The sequence below is a fragment of the Myiozetetes cayanensis genome, unplaced genomic scaffold, assembly GCF_022539395.1.
Source record: "Myiozetetes cayanensis isolate MyiCay16 unplaced genomic scaffold, myiCay2020 scf6-25, whole genome shotgun sequence".
Taxonomy (NCBI): domain Eukaryota; kingdom Metazoa; phylum Chordata; class Aves; order Passeriformes; family Tyrannidae; genus Myiozetetes; species Myiozetetes cayanensis.
This window is the reverse complement of record NW_026087853.1, coordinates 52876718-52900364: the sequence shown is the minus strand read 5'-3', so window position 1 is coordinate 52900364 and position 23647 is coordinate 52876718. Positions and strand designations below refer to the sequence as shown.

Genomic DNA, 23647 nt, shown 5'->3' with positions numbered 1-23647 from the left:
CAGTTTTTGCCATCTGCTGCAATAATGGAGACCAGCCCTATGTGAAGCAACTTGTAGAAATTAAAACAAAACCTAGAAGGGGATATGTAAACACACAAGTAAATGTTAAGTCTTAGAAGTGCCAATTGCTAAGAAATGTCAGTTCCAACACCAACAGTGGTTTTGCTAAAGCCCTTCAGATATGGCTGAAATGATTGTCTCCCTGGTACAGCTGGGTGAGCTCTGGCACTGCTTGGGAAGGATCTGTAGCTACTGTTTGTGGAGTTTTATTTTAGTCACAGGTTTTTGAGAGGGGAATTGCTTTGCATCAGGAGCTTTCAAAAAACATGTAAGATGGCTCTTTGTTCAGAGACTTTGTAGACTGTGAGAGGTGCTACCATGCATTTCCAAGGGGAAAAGGGGTTCTTCTACTTGAATCTCCCCTACTGCTCTCATGTCAGAGCAGCGACCTAGGCAGAGAACTGTTGGGTCTCTCCACTACAGCTGCCTCTCAACCACAGGGGCATTTTCTGTTCCATATGCCCTCCCCTCCTCCTATATGTTCAGTGTCTGCCTTTGACAGATGGGTTAATCACCACTGAAAAGTTGTATATAAAGTCATGAACAGCAACTTTCTCTGCTTTCTTGGGTTCCAAGCTAAAATGTAAAGAGCCCAGAAAGAAATCTCATTCCAGACAGTCATTTACCTCTCCCTGGCAGACAAATATTAGCCGAAGATATGACTAGTGAAGAGAGAGTTTTGTTTAAAGCTATCTTTGAAGAAGGACTTTTTGAGAATGTGGAGGTAGGGTGAGTGTGAGTGGGGAGAGGGAATAGACAAATCAAATGTCCATTTTGAAATTAAAATAAATTATTCCATTTTGAAAGTCAGACAGTCCTAGAATAGACTTGAGCATATTTTCTAGTCTAGTCTTAGGGTTTTAATTAAGGATTAAGGGGAAAAAGAGCAAAGTGAAATGAGCATGATTTCAATATACACCAGCAAAAACAAGTATTAAAACTACTACCATGGTGAGGTAAAGAAACCAGATGAAAACTGCCAAAGAAAGTGGGTTTCTGTGTGAAAGTAGGTTAACTCTGTCTGTGTAGTTCTGCTTTCAGAACTTGAACTGAGAAATTCTTTGCTTCTCCTTCTTTATCCTTATGTGCTCTAAGGGCAGAGGATGATGTGGTCCACACCACAGAGGGCTACATTTCACCAGTCAGTACAGTCTGCCAAAATAGCCTGTAGTATCTCCAGGCCAAGGACTTGCTGTGGGCTGGAGGGTGGAGATTGACACATCACACTGAAAGAAAACTTTTTTCTTTTGTGCCTTTCCATGTATATGTGAACATAAAGCCCAAAGGGAAGCAGTGCTGTCAAAATGTGTCACACACAGGACCAGTTCTGACCTGTACAGTCCTGCACTATCTCTTTCCTTTTCCTGGGACCTGTGGTCCTGCCGTACTTGACTGTCACTAACATCAGTCACTCTTTTATTCTCAAATGTGGACACTAACCATTCTTTAGGAAAGCCAATGACAGCTTGGCATAATCTGCCAGAGGCAAGAAACCTGAAGTTTTTTCAGCAGCAGTTGTTTTAGAAGTCTATAATACAAGGAACCTTTTCCAGGAGTTTCAGTTTTTTGGGTGGGTTTTTTTCCCCTGTTGGTTCTGGAACAGATCCTAACCCCCAAATTGCTTCCAGGTGTTGCAGGATAGTCACTGCAGAGTACAGTATTATGAGTCCACGGGATGCTGAGTATGTCCTTACAGGTACATAGCATGGTATCTCTGTCTTGGCCTCTGTTGTTTATGGGTCCTAATATACCCAGTAATAAACAGACAATTCTGCTTTCACTCTGTATTATTCTTTAGCATATTCCTTTGCTGCAACATTAAATTAACTGGTATAACACTGAAATAGGTTTCAGAGGGATTTACACCATTATCAGTGTAGCTAATTCTGTCTTTATCTGAGCTATCTGCTCAACTTGTGTGCTCTGCTGCCCGTCAGAAGCCAGCACCCCCTCTCCTGTTTACACAGTTGCTCCTGCAAGGACAAAATATTCTGAGAAATACCTTAGTTTGCAGAATCCCAGGAAAAAATGGATTGTTCAGGATCTGTTGTAACTGATGAAGATGTTCAGATTTGCTCCTTGTCCAGCAGTTGTTGTGTCTCAAGCAGTGGATTATAAAAGATCCGCAGCCTGATTAAATAAGTAAAAATAAATTATTAAAAAAAGATACATGGTTACACATCTGCAAGTAAGAGTTACGGAGTTCTACATTGACTCATAGTCATAGATTATAATATCTGAGTGAAGGAAGTCAGTTTGAAGTGTGGCACAAATTCTTTTTCACAGACAGGATGTGAAAGGAAGCCCTTTTCGTGCCAGGAAAGAAAACCATGAAGGGATTTTTCCCAACTGGAAACCCTCATAAAATTGGAAGTCTGAACTGGTGGGATACAATTCAGTAAGTGAGGAAGGAGTTTTTTGATGTGGGACTCATTAACTGTGAGAAGCAGTGACTGGAGAACTGCAACTTTGGTGTTAGGTGGTTTTAGAGCTAGGAGAGAGTTATTCCATGAGCTTAAAAACAATTGTGGCAAGATTTCTCCTTTGTGGAGAGGGACATTTGGAAAAACTGACTACAGCAAGACCTGGCTGTTTGCCTGCAAGTGGATGGAACAGGAATGAAACAGTATAGTCTATTCCGAATGTGGTTTATACAGAGGGATTCATAACAGAAGCTGACAAAGCTACAAACAGAAAAGTGGCCAAAAAGAGCGTGGCTGCTCAAGAGAAGTGGCTGATTGCTCACTTGGAACCACAAAACCTCCAGCATACTATATAACATTTGGATATTTGGATTTTGATGCGACTGATTGTGTAGCAACAGAAAAGCAAAAAAAGCAGAACACAGACAGTAATGGAATAAAGAAGTAGAAAACATTATGATCATTTATAGCAGCATAGACCTGGTGATACTAACTTCTTAAAATAGCTAAAACGGCTTCTTCTGAATTCTAAACATAACCTGAACATCCAGTCATTGACTTGAAAATAGTCAGGCCCTAGGCTGTGTTTGGCTTCTGTTCTATGTTCTGGGTGATCAAACTGCTTGCAAACATCTAAGGTGGCCAAAATGGGTAATTCAGACAAGGCATTGGTGTTCTTGCAGAGTAGCCTTGCCTCACACAGGGCAAGAAGCCTCCATAAAGTTTAATGTGGAGAAGATCTGAAGAAAATTAAAAGCTTAGTGGAAATTTTCAGTAAAGGTAAACAGTTGATCTGCTCCAGCAAGTGAGATTAATATCTGCCAAAGAGCAGTCAAGTGGTTACTTCAGAGAATTCAGGGATTTTTGTGTAATTTCCTTCCCTTTCCTTTCCTTTTTTCTCTTTCCCCTTCCTTTCCTTACCTTCTTGACTAATAATGGCCAGTCTTCGCGAGCGAAGATCCGGGGAAGGTCTTTCCACCTTCCAGCCTGCGCATTGGATTTTTTAGGTGAGACACAGTGTGCGCGGAACTGAGCCCACCCTTTAATCCTAAGGTTCATCTGCCGGGGCCAAGCGAGCTTGGACGGTGGCAGCGAGGTCCTTAGGACGTAGGTGGGTTGCCTTTAAGGGCTAACGAGCCCCACCTGCCCGGGAGTGGCCCTGACCGGGAATCGAACCCGGGTCTCCGCGGTGATAGCGCGGCACCTTTACCACTGGACCACCAGGGGCTCCACTTCTTGACTAATAGCAAAAAGATAACATCAACCTTATGATGGATGCTACAAAGCAATGATGGGGTACAGGTGACTCAGAACGGTGCCATGATTTATTTTTCTATTGACTAGATTGTTTCCAGTCTGAAAAAACAACAAAGCATTTTAGAGAACAAGGTCAATCACACAATTTTGAGGAGGCAACCTGTAGATGGGAAGAGAAAACTGGCCCTCCCTGTGAACCAGCCACCTGAGGGGTACACAGACATGTACACTTACTCTCTGTATTACCCTCACTGCCATCCCTGCAGAGTGGTGTTCTGGGAAGAATTCCTGACCAGTTTGTGCATTCATCCCGTGCAGCAGGAGCGAAAGGGGAGCTGTCTCTTCCACAATGCTTGTAGGACCTCTGGGTGAGGAAACTGCAGTCTGAGTTTGCAATTCCGACTCAGGCTCAGGTGTCCCTCTCCCATGAACACTTCTGTTCAGGCCGTGAAATGACCCCAGGATTGAAATGCCAGACATGCTCAGGCACCTTTGCTGGCTTGAGACCTATCCTGGAGTCCAGGCTGGGTAGCAAAGGCTGATGCACAAGGGAATCTGGGGCTGCTTTTCCCTAGGATGTTTGGGACTCTTTAGTACTTGTCAATCTTATGTTCCTAAATGTAAATTCGCTGAGAGCAGGGAGATGCCAGATGAGAATCTGCTCCTGCCTATTTTGCAATATTCGAATAAGTTAAAGGAAGGATTTAAAATTTACATATGTAGGTATTTAGACATTTGCAGCTGTGAGGCTACAGGTGATGGGCTGTGGTGACAGGTATGTGAGAGACATGCCATCAGCCAAGGAAAGGAAATCCAATGGTGTGTTACATCCATACTTCCCAGAAGCACTGGCTGTGCAGTAGTGCTGCCAGTACCACGAAGCCCCAGGGATGTTGAACATTACCAGTCCTGGAGAAGGAAGAACTGCATTTCTTAGCATAGAAAAAATTGCTGACAAAAATACTCAGTCACTGCAAAGATTGCCTGAGAAGAATTTGTGTGCCCCCTGAAAGGGGAGCAGAGGAACAGTTAAAAGGAAAAGCAAACACATTCCCCTTTTCCCTGAGGGAGGTCCTTGCTGGTTTAGTGAAGCTGAGCATGCCGGGGAGTTTCTGATGCCGGCACTGATATTGCTGGGGAAGAGGAGGGAGGACAGCTTACAGCTACCTGGCCTGAGATCAAGAAAGCTGGTGCAGAAGGGTCTCCCACAGAGCATAAAGATACTCCTGGCTGCTGTGGCTGCAGTAGTGTAGCCTCTTTCCTTCAGTCTTGTCACCCATCTGAAGAAACAATCAACAAGTAATAAATCACAACTGTACTCAAATACAGCAGATTTAATACAAATGTCTTCAGTGCCCCCCCCATCCAAAAAAAAGAGGAAGCGTCAAACAACAAAAGCACACAAAGCCTGCAGAACGAGATAATGTCTTCCCTTGAGGTTGCTGGTATTAATATGTATACAAGAAGTGTGGCACCTAACAATTTGAGGCCAGAGTATTTAGATAAGCCTGGGAGATAACACTGGTCTCTTACAGAGCTGTGGCTGTATGAAGAATTGAAGCAAGTTTTTTTAATTTGGTTGCCAAGTAAGAAATAGAATCAATCAAGAGCTTCTGGTATTTCAAGAAGAGATACAGATTTCAGTCACGCAGTGGCAAATTACACTTTTATCCTTTTCTTCAGGAGTGTATCATCGATGAAGACTGTGAAACAGGGAAATATTGCCAGTTCTCCACCTTTGAATACAAATGTCAGCTCTGCAAAACCCAGCATGCAGTAAGTCCTGAAGGAGATGTGATTTTGTGTGACCTGTAGAAACTCAGTGTTATTGTTGTTAATGTCAGCTAATGTCAACAAACCGAAACTGATAGAAAAGAAGCGGCAAAGCTTTCTGCATGAGGGTGAAAAGAATGTAGAGTGTAGAGTTTTTTGGTTTGTGTGGGGTTTTCCTGCCTGTTAACAAAATTAAGCTTTAAGGTTTCTGTTCTCATATGCTCCAAAATCCGCCCTAAGCTCCTCCTGACTCAAGCTTGCCTTGTTGGGTGGCCTAAGGACAGTGTAAAGTAACACATTGTAGGTTGCCAGTGGAATGGGCAAAGAGGAAATTCTGTGGCAGCTCCCAAGGCTCAGCTGACAGTTGGTTGTTTCCAGCTCTGGATTCACAAAGAGAGTTGCAGCAGCCTGCCATCTTCCCTTCACTGACAAACTACAATGCTGAAGTGCAGTGGGGACTGCACAGGGTCCTCTTATGCTATTTGAATCTGTGAACTTTGGGAAGCAGTCAGTTCCTGTCTTTTGAGCTAAAAGATAGAGGTTCTTAATAGTAGCTATGATTAGATTGTCTTCTGTAAGGGACAGATGCCTGAGAAGTTCAGGCTTTTTCTGTGGTCAAAATCAAGTTTAGAAGCAACCTGTCGAAAAAGCCCTTTTATTTGACTGTCCCTTTTCATCTAAGTTCTGCTGAAGGTCTCTTGTAAAACAAATTCATTCCTCAAAGCATTTGCAGACAGTCCAGTGTTCAAGCAACTAAATGTTTCTGTAAAGTTATGTAAAGCCAGTAGGATTGTTATAACCTAAAAGCATCAGGCTGTTCCTGAAATGATTTTAAATATTTATCTTGATAACTTCAGGGAGCTCTATTGACTTCGTGGGACTGAATGCTTGCTTAAAGTTCTGAAAATGTCCTATCTGTGTCATTGAGAAAGCTTATTCTTCGTATTTTAGAAAATGTTAAACTGATATTTTTTCATGTTAACGCGGAATAATTCAAAATTAAGATCGAGATGCCCCTCACCTACACCCCCCTGTAATCCCAGCTTTTCAGTCCTCAGCAGAACGCTTGTAGGATAAAGAAAGTAAAAATGGGGTGCCAGCTACACTTCTGTTGTAAAGTGAGCTCAGACTGAAGGACCTGGGATCAATTCCCCGAACTAGAACCCCCACAATTACAAAGCATTTTTCTCCGTAATTAGCAAGTCTTAATAATAGCCGTGCAGTCCTACTCCTTGCCCCATGTCAAGCACTTCCTGTGGGATTCACTGGAAAAGAAATTCAGATTTTGTACGGCTGCCCAGACGGGGCTTAGCATAGGCAGGAAAAAGCTTTAAAGCACTGACCTGCTAGGAATCTCTAAGATGTTAATCAAACAGCCTAAAGAAAGGAACAATGTGACACACCCTTTTTATTAGGTTGATTTATTAGGTGTGTGCAGTTGAAACATGGGGGCAGTTGTCACACAAATCTATCTTTAGCCAGAGGTTTGTGTTTCTGCTTTTCAAAGAGATTTTTTTTTTCAGAGATTTTTTTCAAAGATTCTTGGTTACCAATGAGATTTGGTTTTTATTACAACTGCAAATGGATTTTAATTTTTTTTTTGCTATGCTCTTTGAAAGCAATCCTTCTGAACAAATTGTAAATTCCTGACTGTATTTAGCAATGGAAAAAAAAATCAGTACTCTTTTCCATCAATAATGTTCCATTTCTTAATTTTTATTTCCCTTGATTGCAGAAGGGAAGGCTCCAGAGAGAACTTAGACCAGTCTTCCAGTACCTAAAGGGACTACAGGACAGTTGGAGAGGGACTTTTTATGAGGGCACGTAGTGAGAGAACAAGGGGGAATGTCTTCCCATTGACAGCTGGCAGGTTTAGATTAGGTAGTAGGAAAAAAATCTTTACTGTGAGGGTAGTGAGGCACTGGACCAGGTTGCCCAGAGAAGTTGTGGATGCCCCATCCCTGGGAGTGTTCAAGGCCAGGTTGGATGGAGCTCTGAGCAACCTGGTTTAGGGAAAGTTGTCCCTGCCCATGGCAGGGGGGTTGGAACTGGATGATCTTTAAGGCCCTGTCCAGCCCACACCATGAGATATCTGGCTGCTGATCAGTGTTCATGTGAATGCTAAAATAAGAATTCAGGTCTTGTAGTATTGGAAATATGTTAGTGTAGAAGGGGTGCTGTTACTGTAGTGTGGAGGTTCCTGTCTGGCAAAAAGTTCTACGTTTGCTTAAATGGAGAACGCCAAGCAGTTCTATTTACCAGTGGGAATATGACACACATATATTAGAAGCACATATATGCAGTTGTCATCAGGACCAGGGTTAATTCTATGTTTAGCTGTCTGTGATATAAACAAATAGTGCTAAAGTGACAGTTTTCTCACGTGGCTTTTCTGTTTGCAAGCCCTGCTCACGGGACGTTGAATGCTGCGGAGAACAGCTCTGCGTGTGGGGTGAGTGCAGGAAATCCACTTCAAAAGGAGAGAACGGCACCATTTGTGAGAACCAACACGACTGCAACCCTGGAATGTGCTGTGCTTTTCAGAAAGGTACAGAGGGGCTTATCCTATTCATTTCATCACACTATATAATATATAACATATTCCCTCTTTTGCTCGGGGGAAGTTGCTAAGTCTCTACAGAATCATTAGGATCATTCTCCCTTTATATAACTTCACCTATAACTTCATTATAAAACTTTGATAGAATTAGGAGTGAGAAACAGTCTGACAGGGGTGAACAATGGTGAAGGAAAAGCCTATTGCACACTAGAGATGAGACCAGGATGAGAAGCACAAAAATTTATGTTTCTAAAGGGAAGTCTTAAACATTTAAAAGTAGTGGAGCTCTGTTGTCAAATTTTCACCCAATAGAGCAAAAATAAGAGAATTTAAAATATACAGAAAAAATTATGAGATTACTGGAAGTGGCTTCTCCTTCCTATCAGCAAGCAGACTATCAGAATCGGACTGCAGATACATTTCATACTCTGAGTTTTATGTGCACCTTCCAGGGCACCACACTGTGCAATACTGACCAGGCAGCCAAGATACACTGAGGAATGATGTCCCAGATTATGTTGTTGCTCCACATGAGAATGTGAAACTTGATTTACAGAAGGGAGGACAGGAGGAGAAAGTCTCAGGCCTGAAATTAATCCCAAATCCTGTCTGGTTAGGGTCCAGTTTCTTCTATGTTTTATACCCATTAGTTTCTCACTTTTCATAAGTTTTCATTAGTTTCTCATTTTTCATAATTCACCTTAATTTTGTAGTGACAGGACACAATTCCAACCATCTCCCTACACCAGGTAGATACTTCTCTAGCTTTCTTCCCGGTTCTTGCTATGAGCAAGGCGTGACCTTGTACCTGTGTTGATGGTTGGGGTGCCTGTCCCGCTGTCAGCTTGCTGGGGCATCGGGCTGCCAGAGCATTTCAGGAAAACCAAGGAGATGCTGAGCTTTCCCATGCTAATTTTGACTATTACAAAGTGGACCTTCAATGTTATTGAAGTTTTGGTTGGAGCAGTTTTTTCTCCCTTCATCAAGTTCTGCCTAAAGCATTTACAGGTTTTGCCAAGCTCTGTTGGAGATTTCTTTGCGCTCTGATTCTGAAATAAGACAAGAAGAGCAGTTTCAATACATGCCTTTACTGTCACCATGCAGGACTCTGAATCTGCTTATGCTGCAGAGATGAGTAAATTAGTAGTATGCATCCCATTGGTGTTAGTAGCACCAGGCTGCTCTTTAGATATTGACTAGAAAATTAGTACAAACCTGTAACTCAGGAAGGAACAACAGATATATAGTTATAGAGAAAAAAATATTTAATATATGTATATGCATATATAAATCGATAAGAATATTGACAAAAATGGATAGAATACACTTATTAGAACTTAAAATAGAGCTATTGATTAATAGCAATGAATTTTTATTCTCTACGGTTGTGCACTTTAGCAGGGTTTTCAGGTTAGGCCTGCCTACTTCAAGGCATTTCTTCATCACCAGAGTATTGCAAAAGGTTGTCCTAATAAAGACGTGTATTTTTCATACAAAAATAATAGTAAACTATGGAGTTTTCACTGCTTAATATATAATCTGTTTTGAAATTGGGAACTGATAGGTGACATACATTGAAGCATGTATGTGTATACACACACATACATGTGTATTTTGACCAAGTCTGTTTTAAAGACCTAAATTTTGAATTCCTCTCATATTTTATTCTGCCATATGAGGAGAACGAAGGCAAGAGGAGGAAGGGAGGTTGGACAGGAACATCTGGAAATCTGAATTCCAGACTGACACTGTAAATCAGTAGCATCAGGAAACCCAGAGGATGTGGCCTTCTAAAATAATTTCTTACACAGGTTGAAATTCCCGCCTGTTCAGAAACAAGGGTGCCAAGCCCCAAATGCCATCAGACAGCTTTGTGTGTAGCAGTATTACTGTAATAAATTAAATGTCTGAGTTGTAGTTCTTTTCACCTCATTATTTAGTCTCTGGACAATTGCTCTGTATATTTGTAACCTCTGCAAAGAAATAGCAAAACTGAGTTCTAAAATACAGAGGTATTTCTCTATTCAGATTTTAAACCACTAATGCCACACATTGCAAAGGATTCACTGTAATGTTTTCTTGGGTTTATAATAATCTTTGGAATCTCCAAGGGATGGTGTTGTGCAGTACTGCTGTCTTGACACTCATTCTCTTTGGGAAGAGCAGGAGTTGATCTCGTTCATTAAACATAAACTTCAAATGTCTTACTCCCACCTAGTGGAAAAAACCATTAATTTATGGCTCCCTTATTTGTAAGGGGACTTGAAAAAGAGTTCAATTTTATCATTTTATATCATGCACACACACCTTAGAGATGAGGTCACCTCAGTTTAGCAGACAGCTACGGACTTCTCATAAACGCCTCTCCTTTGGTACCCAGAGCTGCTGTTCCCTGTGTGCATGCCCTTACCCGAGGAGGGTGAGCCCTGCCACGATCCTTCCAACAGACTTCTCAACCTCATCACCTGGGACCTGGAACCCGATGGAGTGCTCGAGCAATGCCCGTGTGCAAGTGGCTTGATCTGCCAACCTCAGAGGTAAAGATCCAAACCGGGCAAACAACCTGCTTAAAAATTCGGAGGGGTCTGTTTCTGTGGTAAATGGCTGCAGAACTTGCAGAGTCTGCCTCACAAGAGAATGTTTTGACAACTTTTCTCGTCAGTAGCATTGAAACTTTCTGCTTTGTCCCACACAGATGTGCCTAATTGAGTTTGGCAACACATTAATCCCATGTGAATTAAGCCTGTGAGTTAATCAGGCTGTTACTGCTTTTTAATCAGTCAGTACTAACAGCTGTTGAGATGTATCATTTCAATTTAATCCTCTGCATACAGTTCTTTGTCCACCAACTTTCTACGTTAGACTGAGCTTCTTAGATGTTTTCCTTTCTTTCATGTAAGACACATGAAAGATATTTTAAATACAGTGCAGTATTTCCTGCACTACTTTACAGACGGGCACATGTATTGAAGAAAAAAACAATTAATCTATCTTGGTTTGTGCTTTCCCCCAGTTCCAAACTAACCCAAAGTGCCAGTTTTTCTATCACTAACTTGTGATCTGCTCTCAAACTGTGCAGACTTCTTCACTAGCAGTAGAGTTTCACCAGATAGGAAGCAGGCTGTTTTCTGCTTGAACTTAAAACTTTGCATAGATAATGCCTTTACTCATTCTCTAAAAGGACAGTTATTTGCATAATCAGCAGTTTCACTGGGAGAGGTGAGATCATTTCAGTTTTGCACTAAAAGCATTTTTAGAAAACTTACATGTTTCCTATGAAATTCTCCAACTTTGTTCCTACCCTACCAGCATCATATTAACTTCCAACAAGACAGCATAGCTGGGATAGAGAGGTAGATTAATATTTCTTTCCTCGGTGTCCAACTCTTTCTACATTTTTTCATGCATGAAAAGGAATTGGGTAACATTTTGTTTCATAAACGTCATCTAAGGAAACAAGCAGAGCTGATCCCATCCTTTCAGCATCGACATTCTAGTTAATGTGCCATTAACCTCAGGGAAGGTCTGTCAGCAAATGTCATATCTAGTTATAAGAAAGGCATTTCAGATGAGGATATATGAACACAGAAATTACTTAGGGTGTGAATATAACTGAACTGTCCAGCTGTAGTCAGAAGAACTTTTTATCTGAATTACTGATTCTGATAACATTTTTTTTAATAAAAGAAACAGTCCCTCTCTGCTTGAAATGGCCCTTGACCAATTTCATATTACGAGCAAGTGATAAACACTGAAACTATTAGATTATACCAAAAAGAACACAAGGGATAGTCTGTGCACAAATGGAAGTCTTAGAACTCCTAGAGAGCAAAAGAATTCAAAACATACAGAAAATAAGGTTCAGGAACATCTTTAGTTCATTTATGCTGTTTCCATTGGAGAGGGTGCAGCTCTCAGCAGTTGCTGAGGGGTGCCTGGCACAAGTGGTGCTCACCTGACATGGACCTGTAGCCCAGTTCCATCCCCTGCAGTGCAGAGAAATAGCAGAGGAACCATGATCAAGTTCTGTTCCCCTGCCTCCTGATAACAACTATAAATCATCCCTTTCCCTTTCACGGTTGCTGCAAAAAATGTGGGATGTTTGTTTGCAGGGCAAATGAAGCCGCTTTTCAAAGTGGCTTCACAAAACAGAGAGAGCAGCAACTGTAGTGATTACACTGCCCTGTGTAGAACCAAACACATAAAGCTCAGAGTTTTCCTCTTAAGCTGGGTGACCATATTTCTAAACATGGTATTATGACAGGAACAGCAAGGTCTTAGTCACCCTCAGATCCTGCAGAAGGGCCAGGCTGTGATGAGGGCCACTGCCACCTTGTGTCCCCGGATCAAACATTTCTGTGCTGTTTGGATCTGTTCTAGCTCTGTATGTGGAAATCTCATCTTTAACTCTCCAGCTGTCAAACATGTAAACATCCAGATCTTCATGAAATCAGCCAGGATAGATCTACTATGCATTTAACATGTTTTCAGGTGGGGAGGGACCTGTACAAAGAAAGCAGCAGAACACACAGTGATGTGCTGTATGACCAGATGTGTCTCTCTTTTCCCAACAGCCACAGCCCTACGTCTGTGTGTGAACTGTCTGCCAATGAAACCCGGAATAATGAAAAAGAAGATCCCTTAATCATGGATGAGATGCCATTTCTCAGCTTAATCCCCAGAGATATTCTTTCTGATTATGAAGAAAGCAGTGTCATTCAGGAAGTGCGTAGAGAATTAGAAAGTCTGGAGGCCCAAGCTGGTTTGAAGCCTGAGCCTGACTCAGCTCAGGACCTGGTTTTAGGAGATGAAATTTGAAGTCCATACACTAGGCAGTTTAGTTAGTCATTTCTAGAATTTTTTTGTCTAGTGTCTTGCTTATATAAACCCTAAAACACACATTGCTGGATAGAAGTGCAATAAACAAGGTCTTCAATGAAAATCCTTCTCTGTGCACCAAACCTGCATGTTCCAACTACTGTTGAATTCATTCAGTCCTTGGACCAAACCTGTCAAATGAGAACCATATCAGTGTTTCTTCTGGATTAGTTCTTTCCTCGTGTACATCAGAAATAAACTTATTAGTACCTATACTCATGAAAAAATACACATAAGCGTAAATAATTTTAAGTGACTTTTGAGTATGAACCATCTACTTTGAGCTGTTGTAGTTGTTAATTTTATGGAATTTTTAATTTTTCCTTTAGAAAATACGGTCAGTGAAGCTGCAACATCCAGATTGTGACAGTGCCATGGAGCACTCTGCACCACATTCTTGGGGAATGTTGTTTAAGGATCTGTTGGCAACATTCCATCATCACCTGCCCTGTGTGAGATGCAAGGGCAGTGAAAATCAATTCCAGACTTCACTTTAGCAGTAAGACAATTGAAATAGCTTCTTGCACTTAGAGACTTACACCCAGAGAGCAACTTTTGAGGAATGGTTTATGCTTTTAATACACTTCATAAATCTCTGCATGTTACAAGATGTGCTTGTTGTGACCATCTTTAAGAGGTCATTGATTTACAAAATCGATGGCAAGCCAAGAGTAAAATTCAATCCACCAAAGTCCCCAGCTCCCAGCTGTCTCACCAGTTTGCTTCAATGGCTCTTCCACTATTAATGGTTTTCTGGGGTACAGATTTCACCATCTGTTATTCCACATCGGAAAACATGACATGAGGTTCCAGCCAAGTAACTTTTCACAGTGCTTCTTCCCAAATAATCCCTCCTGCTTATCTCTAATTTGGAACAGTAGAGCACCAACAGGAGCAGCTGTAAGACTGTGCTCCCAGCCTGCACAACTTTCACCACTTCTGCTCTATGAAAGCTTTTCAATAAATTCCTTGGGTACCAGAATTAATGTTAATAATCATTATCATTATGAACACGAGGGCATTTCATCAGAACAGTCTTTCAGTTTAAGGATTCTACAACCAATTCACACACCAGCACATACACCCAGGCACCTGCTCTCAAGAGTTCACTGAATGAACCTCTCCTTGCTATCCCTAATAAAATTATTGTACCTTAGAGACAGCCCATCTATACAAAGATAGGGAATTAAATCCATTTAAAAAACACTCAAGAGAGCAGTAATTATCTGTAAATACTGCCCTCTTAATGATATTATTACTCTCCCTTCAAGTTCTTGATGCTGTAATCCCCAGCTCTTATCTATAGATTTTTGCCTCTCCACATGTCTTTTGAGTTTGTGGAAAATTCATGGTACATTCAATAATTTTTTTCCTCTCTTCAAAAGCTCCAAGGATCCTGCAGCAGTCTGTGTAAATGGTAAAGGGCAGTTTAATGACATACCCTGCCTTGGGGATGGTGCTCCCTCTCTGCTCCCTTTGCCACCTCACTTACGTTGGGCAAGGGGCAGCACAGCACAAACAGCAGAGGAAGAACGAGGGAGTTCATCTGTGCAGTGCCTGCTTCTCAAGCTGCCAGATTCCTCAGGATTTTTAGGTTGCTGTGGGCCAGCATGCAAGGACGACCTGAAGGTTCAGTAGTTGAACATCCTTTTCCCTCTGCAGCAGAAATCAGCTGCCAATCATAACTGGAACTTGAAGTTTCACTGGTGAGAAATTCAATTCTGGAAAAGGAAACTCATAGTGGAAGAAAAAAATGGGTGGGAACTTAAATAAGAGAAGCAGACAAGCTATAAACCAACTTCCTGTAACACTCTGTAGATGGGAGGGTATGCACATACACACACAAACACACAGTCTTACAACTCCAGCACTGCCTTGGGAAAGTCTGCATTTCCATGAAATAATTCCATATTTTTTAAAATAAAAACCACAGCATTTAATGATTAAAATAACACAACAGAATGAACAAATGTTTTATTGGCATGTTCATTGTTGTAAACAGCATCTGGCATGAAAAAGTTTACCAAAATCTTTTGATTGTTATAAATTAGGTGTTTTTTCCCAAAAACTATGGAGAATTGTTCTCTATTGATCTTTATGGACCAAAGCAAGAAATTGCTGTTCCTAGGCTTTGCAATGAAATCATGTTGACTGCATCGGTCTTTGCACCACAGCCTGAACTACTAAGTTTGTACGTTGAGGTGTTAGAGGCTGCCCCAATATTTGACTACATATAGCTATGGAATCAACTCTGGGAATAATAAACTGACTTTCAGCGGGTGGAGAAGATGCAAACTTGTCATAGTCTTAAACAAAATGTACAAAAAATAGCGGAACAAAACAAAAACTTAATTAACAAGGGGAAGTACAACCCTAAAGTACCCAGCATCATCAAACATAAAATGAATACAAATTTAAATAGGCAACTATACTTCCAAATGTACACAATGAATGTTGATATGTGAAAAGAAATAGCATGGTAAATAGCTGAACTGCAGTTCTGGTGAATGGATAGGGCAAATTTTATTTACACATCGAACGCAATACACTAGAGCTGCTCATCGGCTTCCATAACCTATTAAAAAACCCCGGTTTACCTTACAACAGCACTTCTGCAAACAAACAGCGCCTGCTGGCAGCTTTCTGCAGACACCTCTCAGACCACCTGTTTTATGGAAGAATATTATAAAACCTCGCACTTGCAGCACTTCCACCTCTGGGCCTTTTCTGCCGCTCTTCTAGAACCAATGTGTTAACGTTTACTTCCGACTCTCTGATGAGGTAATGCGTGTATCAGTGAAACAAACAGAGAAAAGGATTCTTTCATGGCCTTTGCACAGCTTTTATTATTAAGCTATGAGTATCCTGTTTGAGGCTAGTTTCACTAGCTACTATGTGCACACTGTCCTCAAAAAATTTCCACTCGATTCCCTCCCCGCCCACTTTTTTTTTTTAGTTCTAATCTTTTATTTGCACATCCCTTTTAGCTTTACAGTACATTTGACTATAGTGCACAACATGATTCCAAGTCAAGCAGTGACCCGGCGGGGCCCTGCGCTGCCGGCGGGTCACCGCCCGCCCGCTGCTGGTGTCAGCGCTTTACACCTAATGAATGTCCTGCCGTAATGGCACTACACAGTAGTAGTGAACCTCTTTATTGGAAACAAAAAAAATTCCCCAGGGAAAATGCTATAGCAAGTATCAGTCTTGAGTCAAATCTTTATTTGGTGCTCCATCCAGATAAATTTTTAGTGCTTTTTCTTTACGGGGAGAGTAGGTTACCCGGTGTCCAGTTTTCTGGAGTCTGCTGCTTTCTTTTTTCATCAGTTCATTTCTTTGCTCATCTGTTAATTCCATTAATTCTTCAGTTTTATCCCTAAAATGTAAACATGTTAAAGTTCAGATCAATACACTAATCATAATTGGATTTCTGCTTTTTTTTTTCACTTGGAGTAACTTATTAAAACCACAACTAAGCATAATAGTTCTTAGGGATTGTTTCCCTCTTCTGCAGACACTAACAATCTGTCTAAACCTGCTTTTCCAGCAGACACGTTCACCCAGGGGAAGAAACAAGCCCATACTCCTCCATCTCCCTAACTCCTATTCTTTATAGACAGCTATGGCTCTGCTCTGTATTTGCTCTCAGTGCCAACAGCTGGAAGCAGCGAGTCAGCCAGCCCCTACTAAAAGCTACCAGATGTTCTCCCAAAAAATTTTCATCCAGACCAGCATGTTATCAACCAGCTGTTTCCCCAACAACTCACACACAATCATGAAAAATACCACAGAAGCAATCAGGTTGTCCCACCCACCAAGTTTAGAACAATGACAATATTCAAGCTCTGAGTTTTCAAACCTTACCTTGGGGCTATTGCCACCAGCTGATCAACGTTTTTCACCTTTAACAGAATTTTTATCCTAACAGCCTTTTTTCCAAATAAGCCTTACTAATTTCTCAAAGGAATAAACTCTGAAAATAAAATCCTTGCTCTCCAAAACATATAGCAAGACATTCACAAACTCCACAAGTAATATTTTAAGATATTAAATCCACACACACATATAGCAACTAGTTGTGCATTCAGCAAAATATTTTCAGTGGTTTGGGAGGAAGGATTGAGTAAAAGGGTGCAGAGCTTGTTTTCTTAAACTTAATTAATAGGTTTTTAGGAAGCTGAGGAGCACAAATATTTCAACTGAATGTTTTAAAGCTCTTTTGTTTATGATAACAGAAGAGTATTTTATGTTACTGTTGATTACATCACTCCTCAGATCTTACACACAGCTTTTTTTGCATGGTTTATTATAAAGTAATGAAATACATACCTATAAAATATTACTGCACCATCATCACAAATGTACAGAGGCCAGACATTCAATGTAGATACTTTAGGATTCCAGTCCAAGTCTTGGTGAATCTCTAGTATGGAAATGTCACATGGAAAGGTTCCTCTACCCTGAGAAAAACAATTACTCAGTGAATACAATAAAATTCACAGTCACACAGCTGTGCCATTAGAAAGTAAAAATACACAGAATCTTACTTACCTTTGCAAATTCTATGTTTTCTAAGGGTATTCCACTTATTTCACTCAGCTGTAAAGTGAAGAAAAATGGTGGATTTAATGTAATTCCCAAACAACACTACACAGTGTCTACAGAAAGTCAATAGACCTGCCAAATCTAGAAGTCAATTAAAGCATCTGAAAGTCCTCCAATGATTCAAAGCATCAGTACAAAATTATAGAGTACATATTTTTAACATTTCTTAAGTTACCAGTGTGTGTCACAAGTGATGCTTGCTGTGATAGTATTTCATCACACTTCTCTTAATACTGAAGGGGAGACAAAAAAGTTCATAAAAACAATTAATTAATAACATCCACATTCTGAGATATAAAGAGATCAACTGCCTCATGTTAAACCCTCAGGTTCATCAGTCAGCCTTCAGCAGGAAACTAGCATAAATAAAAAATGCTGACAAAAGCCAGACAATCTCAAATGTACTAGCCCTGCACATCTCACATGCAAATTTCTCTTACTGTTGGTAGGAGTAAAACAATTAAAGCCTCTTGGAGCAAATGCTGCTAAAATTGCTCCCTGCACATCAATTCCTAAGAAAACAAACACAACCAACTCTTTCTTCAGATACAAGTAAGGAGGAAACCTTGAAGGCTGCATGCAAGACCCTGCAGTCATAACTTCATTTCTACCTAAATTATATAAGAAACCAGTTCATATCTCAATCTGTGTACACACACTAACCTCTCCTAATTTACCAATGCTCAGCGTTCAGCACTTTTGTTGCCCTCAACACCCAAGGTGGCCTTCTAACATCTGGGTATTGCCACATACAAATAAACATTTCACCAAGAGTGGAACCCTGTGATTTACTGGATTGACTAAATAGTTTCAATATGAGACTCTCCTAGTCTAGATTTCTGCTAGGATGGCACAGGTCTGCTTACCTATTAGAGGGTTCCAGCCTTAAGTAAAACCACACCACAGCCATATTTCTTTCCAACCAAAACCTAGTTCAATCCACTTGGTAAAGTAACACCACCCCTGAGCAGCTCTCAAATTTGAATATGAAGAGGTTGAAAGCTTTTTTATTTTGGAATAAAAAAATTAGCTTGAAACAACACACAGTGACACAGCTTAGCTTTTCCTTCACATGTGTTTCTCAAGGATAAGGGATATAGGTAATATCAGGCTGCTTAAACTTCAAAGTGTGACTTTTTTTGGTGTACATTCACCTGAATACTTTCATAACAGACCATCATGTGAAATTAAGAAGTAAAGCTGATAATTCAAGTGGTTTTGGTAATAGGATGGGATAGATTATTGATGCTTGGGGGAAAAAAAATAATCACCATGCAACAAGATTTTTGCAGCTATAACATCTTTGTGCTTCCCCATAGAGGACATCAGTAAGGCTCTTGGTCACCACAAGAAACTTTCATCATGTTACACATTTTACCTTCTCTTTTAATTCTTCAACACTGCTGCTTTCTAGTACTACTTCCTGGAAAGAATCGAGTTTCATCTCTGATGGCCTCCATCGTCTCGACAGAACAGCAAGTTGTGACATGGATTTCATCTTTTCTACTCCTAGCAAACAAAAACGAAATTTACTGTACTAACATCACAAAATATCCTATTTTAAATTAGGGGTTTTCCATGGCTTACACATTGTAACATAAAAGTCTTCCCTACAGATACATACATGAACTAAGTAACACAGTGTGTTGCAAGTAACTCACTTGAAAAAAAGGGGATGGGAAAGGAACTAGAATGTAGTTGAACTTTTCTGTTGTTGGCTCCTTTCTAAGACTTTTTCATAGGCATAATCTCCTAGAAGCCATGCCATTTGCTCTTCTTTAGGGCACAGTTCTCCATCACACCCAGCCTCGTTATCCATACAATATCCATCCACCTAATCAGAGGCTGACCTCCAGGTCTGACATTTGTATGAGGCTTTCTTCAGCAATCTGGTATTTATTCATGTGCTTTTGCAAAAGAAGCTTTCCCTGTTTGACTTCCAAATTTCCCACACTAACTCCACACTTGTTATTAAAACCTGTGTTACACCTACCACCTTCCAGAGTTTCAGTATGTGCTGCCTCCAGCCTTTTTATATCAGTTTCAGGTACCAGAGCTCTTGCTGGCTGATTGAGTAATACTGTTTATATTACAATTAGATAAGCAGAAGTGATATCCAAGGGCTGATTTTATTCATATTTTCAATAAGTCTATAGTTTTATAATTTAGCACGCAGAACTTGTGGCTTAAACATTTGTCTACCCTTACATGCTTGTTTTGCATAAACTAGCACCATTCTGTAAGCTTTTCCCTAAATACCTTCTGCAGCCTTGCCTGTGACTACATTTGTGCCACCTTTCAACACTAACCCATTGTCTGAAGTGAAGATACAGTCACCTAGTGCTCCTTGGCATTTATTTCAAGTCTGAAGCAATTACACAAATTTTCTTCAGAGCCAGAGAATAACTGATTTAAATATGTCTGCAACAGTGTGATGCGAACCTGTTATGCTAAGAAACTTAAATAATTGCAATTTAGAATAATTTACAGTTACCTGCCCAAGTTCTTCAGCTAAATACTGACAGCAAAGATGAAAGCAATGATGACGCAAACCCAGACTTACAGCAGTTGCCTTCACACTTCTTTGTAAGAACAAAGTACCTGCTGCTCTGGGGTAGCAGTGGGTACATACAATTCCATTTCTACACATTATAGTGGGATCAAGCTGCATCTTCTACAACTGGATTAAAGCAGCACTTTTTGGGCAGAGCTAGAGTTCTACAAACTATTCCAGAACACTGGAAGCCCTGTAATCTATAATTTGGCATGTCTATGAACTAAGGAAGCTGTAGTGGTCAAAGTTGTATCTCCAAGACCTACTCAGTAGAGAAACAGTACAGCTAATCAAAACATATTTAAAACTGAAGTTTTAATTGCAGTGTGAGCTGATACATATGCCCATAGAAATCTACAGGCCTCCTCAATCTCCCATGTTCATTTGGCATGCATTGGCACAATTCTGTTACAAATTAAAAAGCACCAGAAATGAACACAGCTGCCAAAGTACTGCTGTGAGACCTTTAGCACACACAGCCACAGGAAATCTGCACTTGCACAATCACCCCCAGCTCCATGGGGGTTTTGTTATTCTTAATTATTTTTGCATCCATTTTTTTTCTCTAACAAAATTCCATTAAAACGTCAGCAATAATCTTTAAAAAAGGAAGAAAAGGGAAAGTATGGTTTCCAATGTCCTACAAAGAAAAATCTCTTTTACTTTCTCTTGACACTATATCATTACCATCAAGTATTTCTAAGAAGACCTCCCAGTTGCTTGAAATATTGATATCTTCTTCATAGACATGATAATCCAGAAACACAGTGCCCGGATTCTTCCAGGTTTTCTTTCGTAGGCGAAACCTATGAACACGTCACAAAGAAAACACTGAGCTTCTATCTGCTCATAAACTCAGCACCACAACTGAGTATTTTCTGACACAACTGGAACACGTTAATGCAAGGTTTGGTTAGGTTTATCAGAAAAAGTTTCATATTCTGAAGTACTCCTGACATCAGGGTATCAGTACTGGCTTAGTGCTGAATCATTCATAAACACAAGGAAAACAAGCCCATGTTCTGCCTGTTCAGTGCAAGAAATGTGTGAGGATTCAAAGGAAGAAAACAGTTCCCTAATTAGGGATTACCCTGTTATGGTAAAGGCAAGAGAGATCAGTGCTGTACACACACACTGTGATGCTGCACGAGCACTCTGCTGCAGTGATCTAAGCTGCATTTAGAGAACAGGTGGCTTTTTCATGAACTGATTTACTTAATGTTCTCCTTTCTGAAGGAAATCATCATTTTGAGAGAATACAACTTATCAGACCTAAAGCTGCAGACATGTTGCACTCAGGCAATTCTATGTAAATGTTATTCCCTATAGAATTCATTCTGCATGGGATGAGAGCCAAGAATTGCTGAATTACTGTTTGTATTCACAGGCTGATTCAAAGATCACAGTAACTTATTTCTGCTTCTTTCAATACTTCCTTTGTCCACAAGAGGAAAGAAAAAAATCAAAACACATTTCAAAGAAATAAAACATATTTCAAAATAACTTCAAGGTAACTTCAATGGTTTGCAGTCTCTTTACCTGTCAATTGTCAAGTCTAGGCCACATTGTTCTCGAAGCTGAGGAAGCAGTTCCTCTTTGGACTGTCGGACAGTCATTCCCTTAGCAAAAACTGCATCTAGAAGAAACTTGCATGGCTGTGAACATAAACAGAAAGAGATTAAAGACAAAATTCTTCGAACACAAAAATGTGATTTGCCTCTGTCTGTGCTCTGTGACCAGTCCCATCCACCTGGCACGATGTAGAACGCTTCTTATAAACAAGGTAGGCAATGAATTCATTAAAATGGGGCATAACTAATTTGTGCAGCAGCAGCCCTTTGGCAGGCCATTCAGACACCCTGAATGCCCCTGCAGAAATACTGCCTTCTGCTGCACTGCTAATTGCTACCATCACATTCACATTCCAAACGATTGGAGAGGAGCTTTCAAATTAAATAAGCCATATGATAATAAAAATGCTGCTTTCTTGGCTTTCATTGATCAGACAGACCAGAAATCCGACTCTATGGAAATTACTTTTAAATTTATCTTATTCCCTGCTTTAGCAGTTCAGCTTATTCTCTCATCCCTTATTAACACATATTCTGCAGTTTTGTTCCAAAAATAAAATTAAAGTGCAAAGTCAACTTTTAAAGACTGCAATCTATACAGTGACATCACTTCTATACTTTTCATGTCCCAGGCTCATGAGCTGCATTATTGTAAGAGAGACATTTTTGTTTCAGGCTTGTCTTACACAGAGAGGACTATTATCCAGCTCACCATTCTGACAAGCAGTATCTGCAGCACATGAATGAGACAAATTGGATCAGTTCAACATTACTGAAAACCACAATCATGAGTTGTCTCTTCTTTGGGAAGAATGCTACGTGACTGTCATGCATTTAAGGGAAACAAAGAAACAATTCATTTGTCCTGCACTTACACCGTAGAAAAAAGACACTTGAGAGATACTGTAAATCACATTCCAACTGTTTACTTGGAACAGCATAAAGAGAAATAACTTCAAACTCCCTTTTTAAATCCAGGAAAACTTGCAAAGAAAAGAAGGACTCTCATTTTTTCCCAAGATTTCATTGGAAAACCTTGGCCAAAGCACACATTAATATTTTCCTGAATCAATCTTGGAATATTCAATACCTTACCTCAGGTTCATTTACCAAGAGTTGGTAGACTTTGACTCTGTATTCACCTTTCTTAAGGGCTCTTCCGAGTCTAATAGTTATCTAGAAGGCAAAAGGAGTATCTCTTAGAACTGGTATCAAAATCAGAATTGTATTTTGTAACACTACCAAGGCCAAAGTAATTACTTCACCTGGCAAGTCAACAAAAGCTGTAAATTATGTTAAGTTTATCTATATTGTACCAATATATTTTTAATGATTCAAAATAACTTCTGAATAACCTTATTGTCATCAGAAAATGATGAAAGGGTCTCATTCAGCCGAACACTCTCAAACTCTTGATTGCTGGCATAGACTCTAAAGACTTTGAAGTGAGAAGATGGAACTCCAACAAAAGGTTCCAAATGTTGCTTGAAGGCAGACAGTGTAATTCTTTTATCAACATGCACCATCAGCCCTAAACAAAAATAAAGAGAAAAATGGCATGAAAAACCAAAAAAAAAAAAAGTACTCTTATATGATTTCCATATAAGTCACATGTAGTCACAGCTATAGTCACAGTGCAGCTAAACAGTACTGAAAAGTCTGAATTACAGTTAATGGTCACATTTACATTTTATCTGATGGTGTTACTGTAACCTTTAAAAGCTTTGCATATTAATATGAAGTAATATTTGCATATTACATATTAAGTGTTTCTGGGGCAGATATTCCTGGAAGACACAGCAGTTCCAAACTGCCCTGGTTGCAATGAGCAAAGTAGTATCTGCTCCATCCAGTAAGACAAAAATTAAAGAGAACATGATGGAGCAATGGCAGGTAATCTTCCTGCAGCTCTCCCCTGCCTCAAGGGAGAGACAGAAGTGCTTTGGTGTTGGGGCTGGCCAGGCAT

The 23647-nt window shown here is 40.2% G+C and overlaps 2 protein-coding genes across 5 annotated transcripts in view; one reads left to right on the top strand and one right to left on the bottom strand.

The window, feature by feature from the left end:
• DKK3 (dickkopf WNT signaling pathway inhibitor 3) overlaps positions 1-13180 on the top strand; it is a 29173-nt gene extending 15993 nt beyond the window's left edge. For both annotated transcript variants that reach the window (XM_050335502.1, XM_050335501.1), the window contains 4 exons: positions 5424-5516; positions 7917-8061; positions 10454-10610; positions 12648-13180. In XM_050335502.1, the coding sequence (XP_050191459.1) occupies positions 5424-5516; positions 7917-8061; positions 10454-10610; positions 12648-12891 (639 nt within the window). In that variant the 3' untranslated portion in view covers positions 12892-13180. The remainder of the gene's footprint in view (positions 1-5423; positions 5517-7916; positions 8062-10453; positions 10611-12647) is intronic.
• A 1706-nt stretch (positions 13181-14886) lies between these two features.
• Positions 14887-23647, bottom strand: part of USP47 (ubiquitin specific peptidase 47) — a 53153-nt gene continuing 44392 nt past the window's right edge. For all 3 annotated transcript variants that reach the window (XM_050335464.1, XM_050335462.1, XM_050335461.1), the window contains exons 21-28: positions 23037-23212; positions 22777-22857; positions 21650-21765; positions 20798-20916; positions 18935-19065; positions 17503-17550; positions 17281-17411; positions 14887-16327 (exon numbers count right to left, since the gene is read on the bottom strand). In XM_050335464.1, coding sequence (XP_050191421.1) covers positions 16153-16327; positions 17281-17411; positions 17503-17550; positions 18935-19065; positions 20798-20916; positions 21650-21765; positions 22777-22857; positions 23037-23212 — 977 coding nt within the window. In that variant the 3' untranslated portion in view covers positions 14887-16152. The remainder of the gene's footprint in view (positions 16328-17280; positions 17412-17502; positions 17551-18934; positions 19066-20797; positions 20917-21649; positions 21766-22776; positions 22858-23036; positions 23213-23647) is intronic.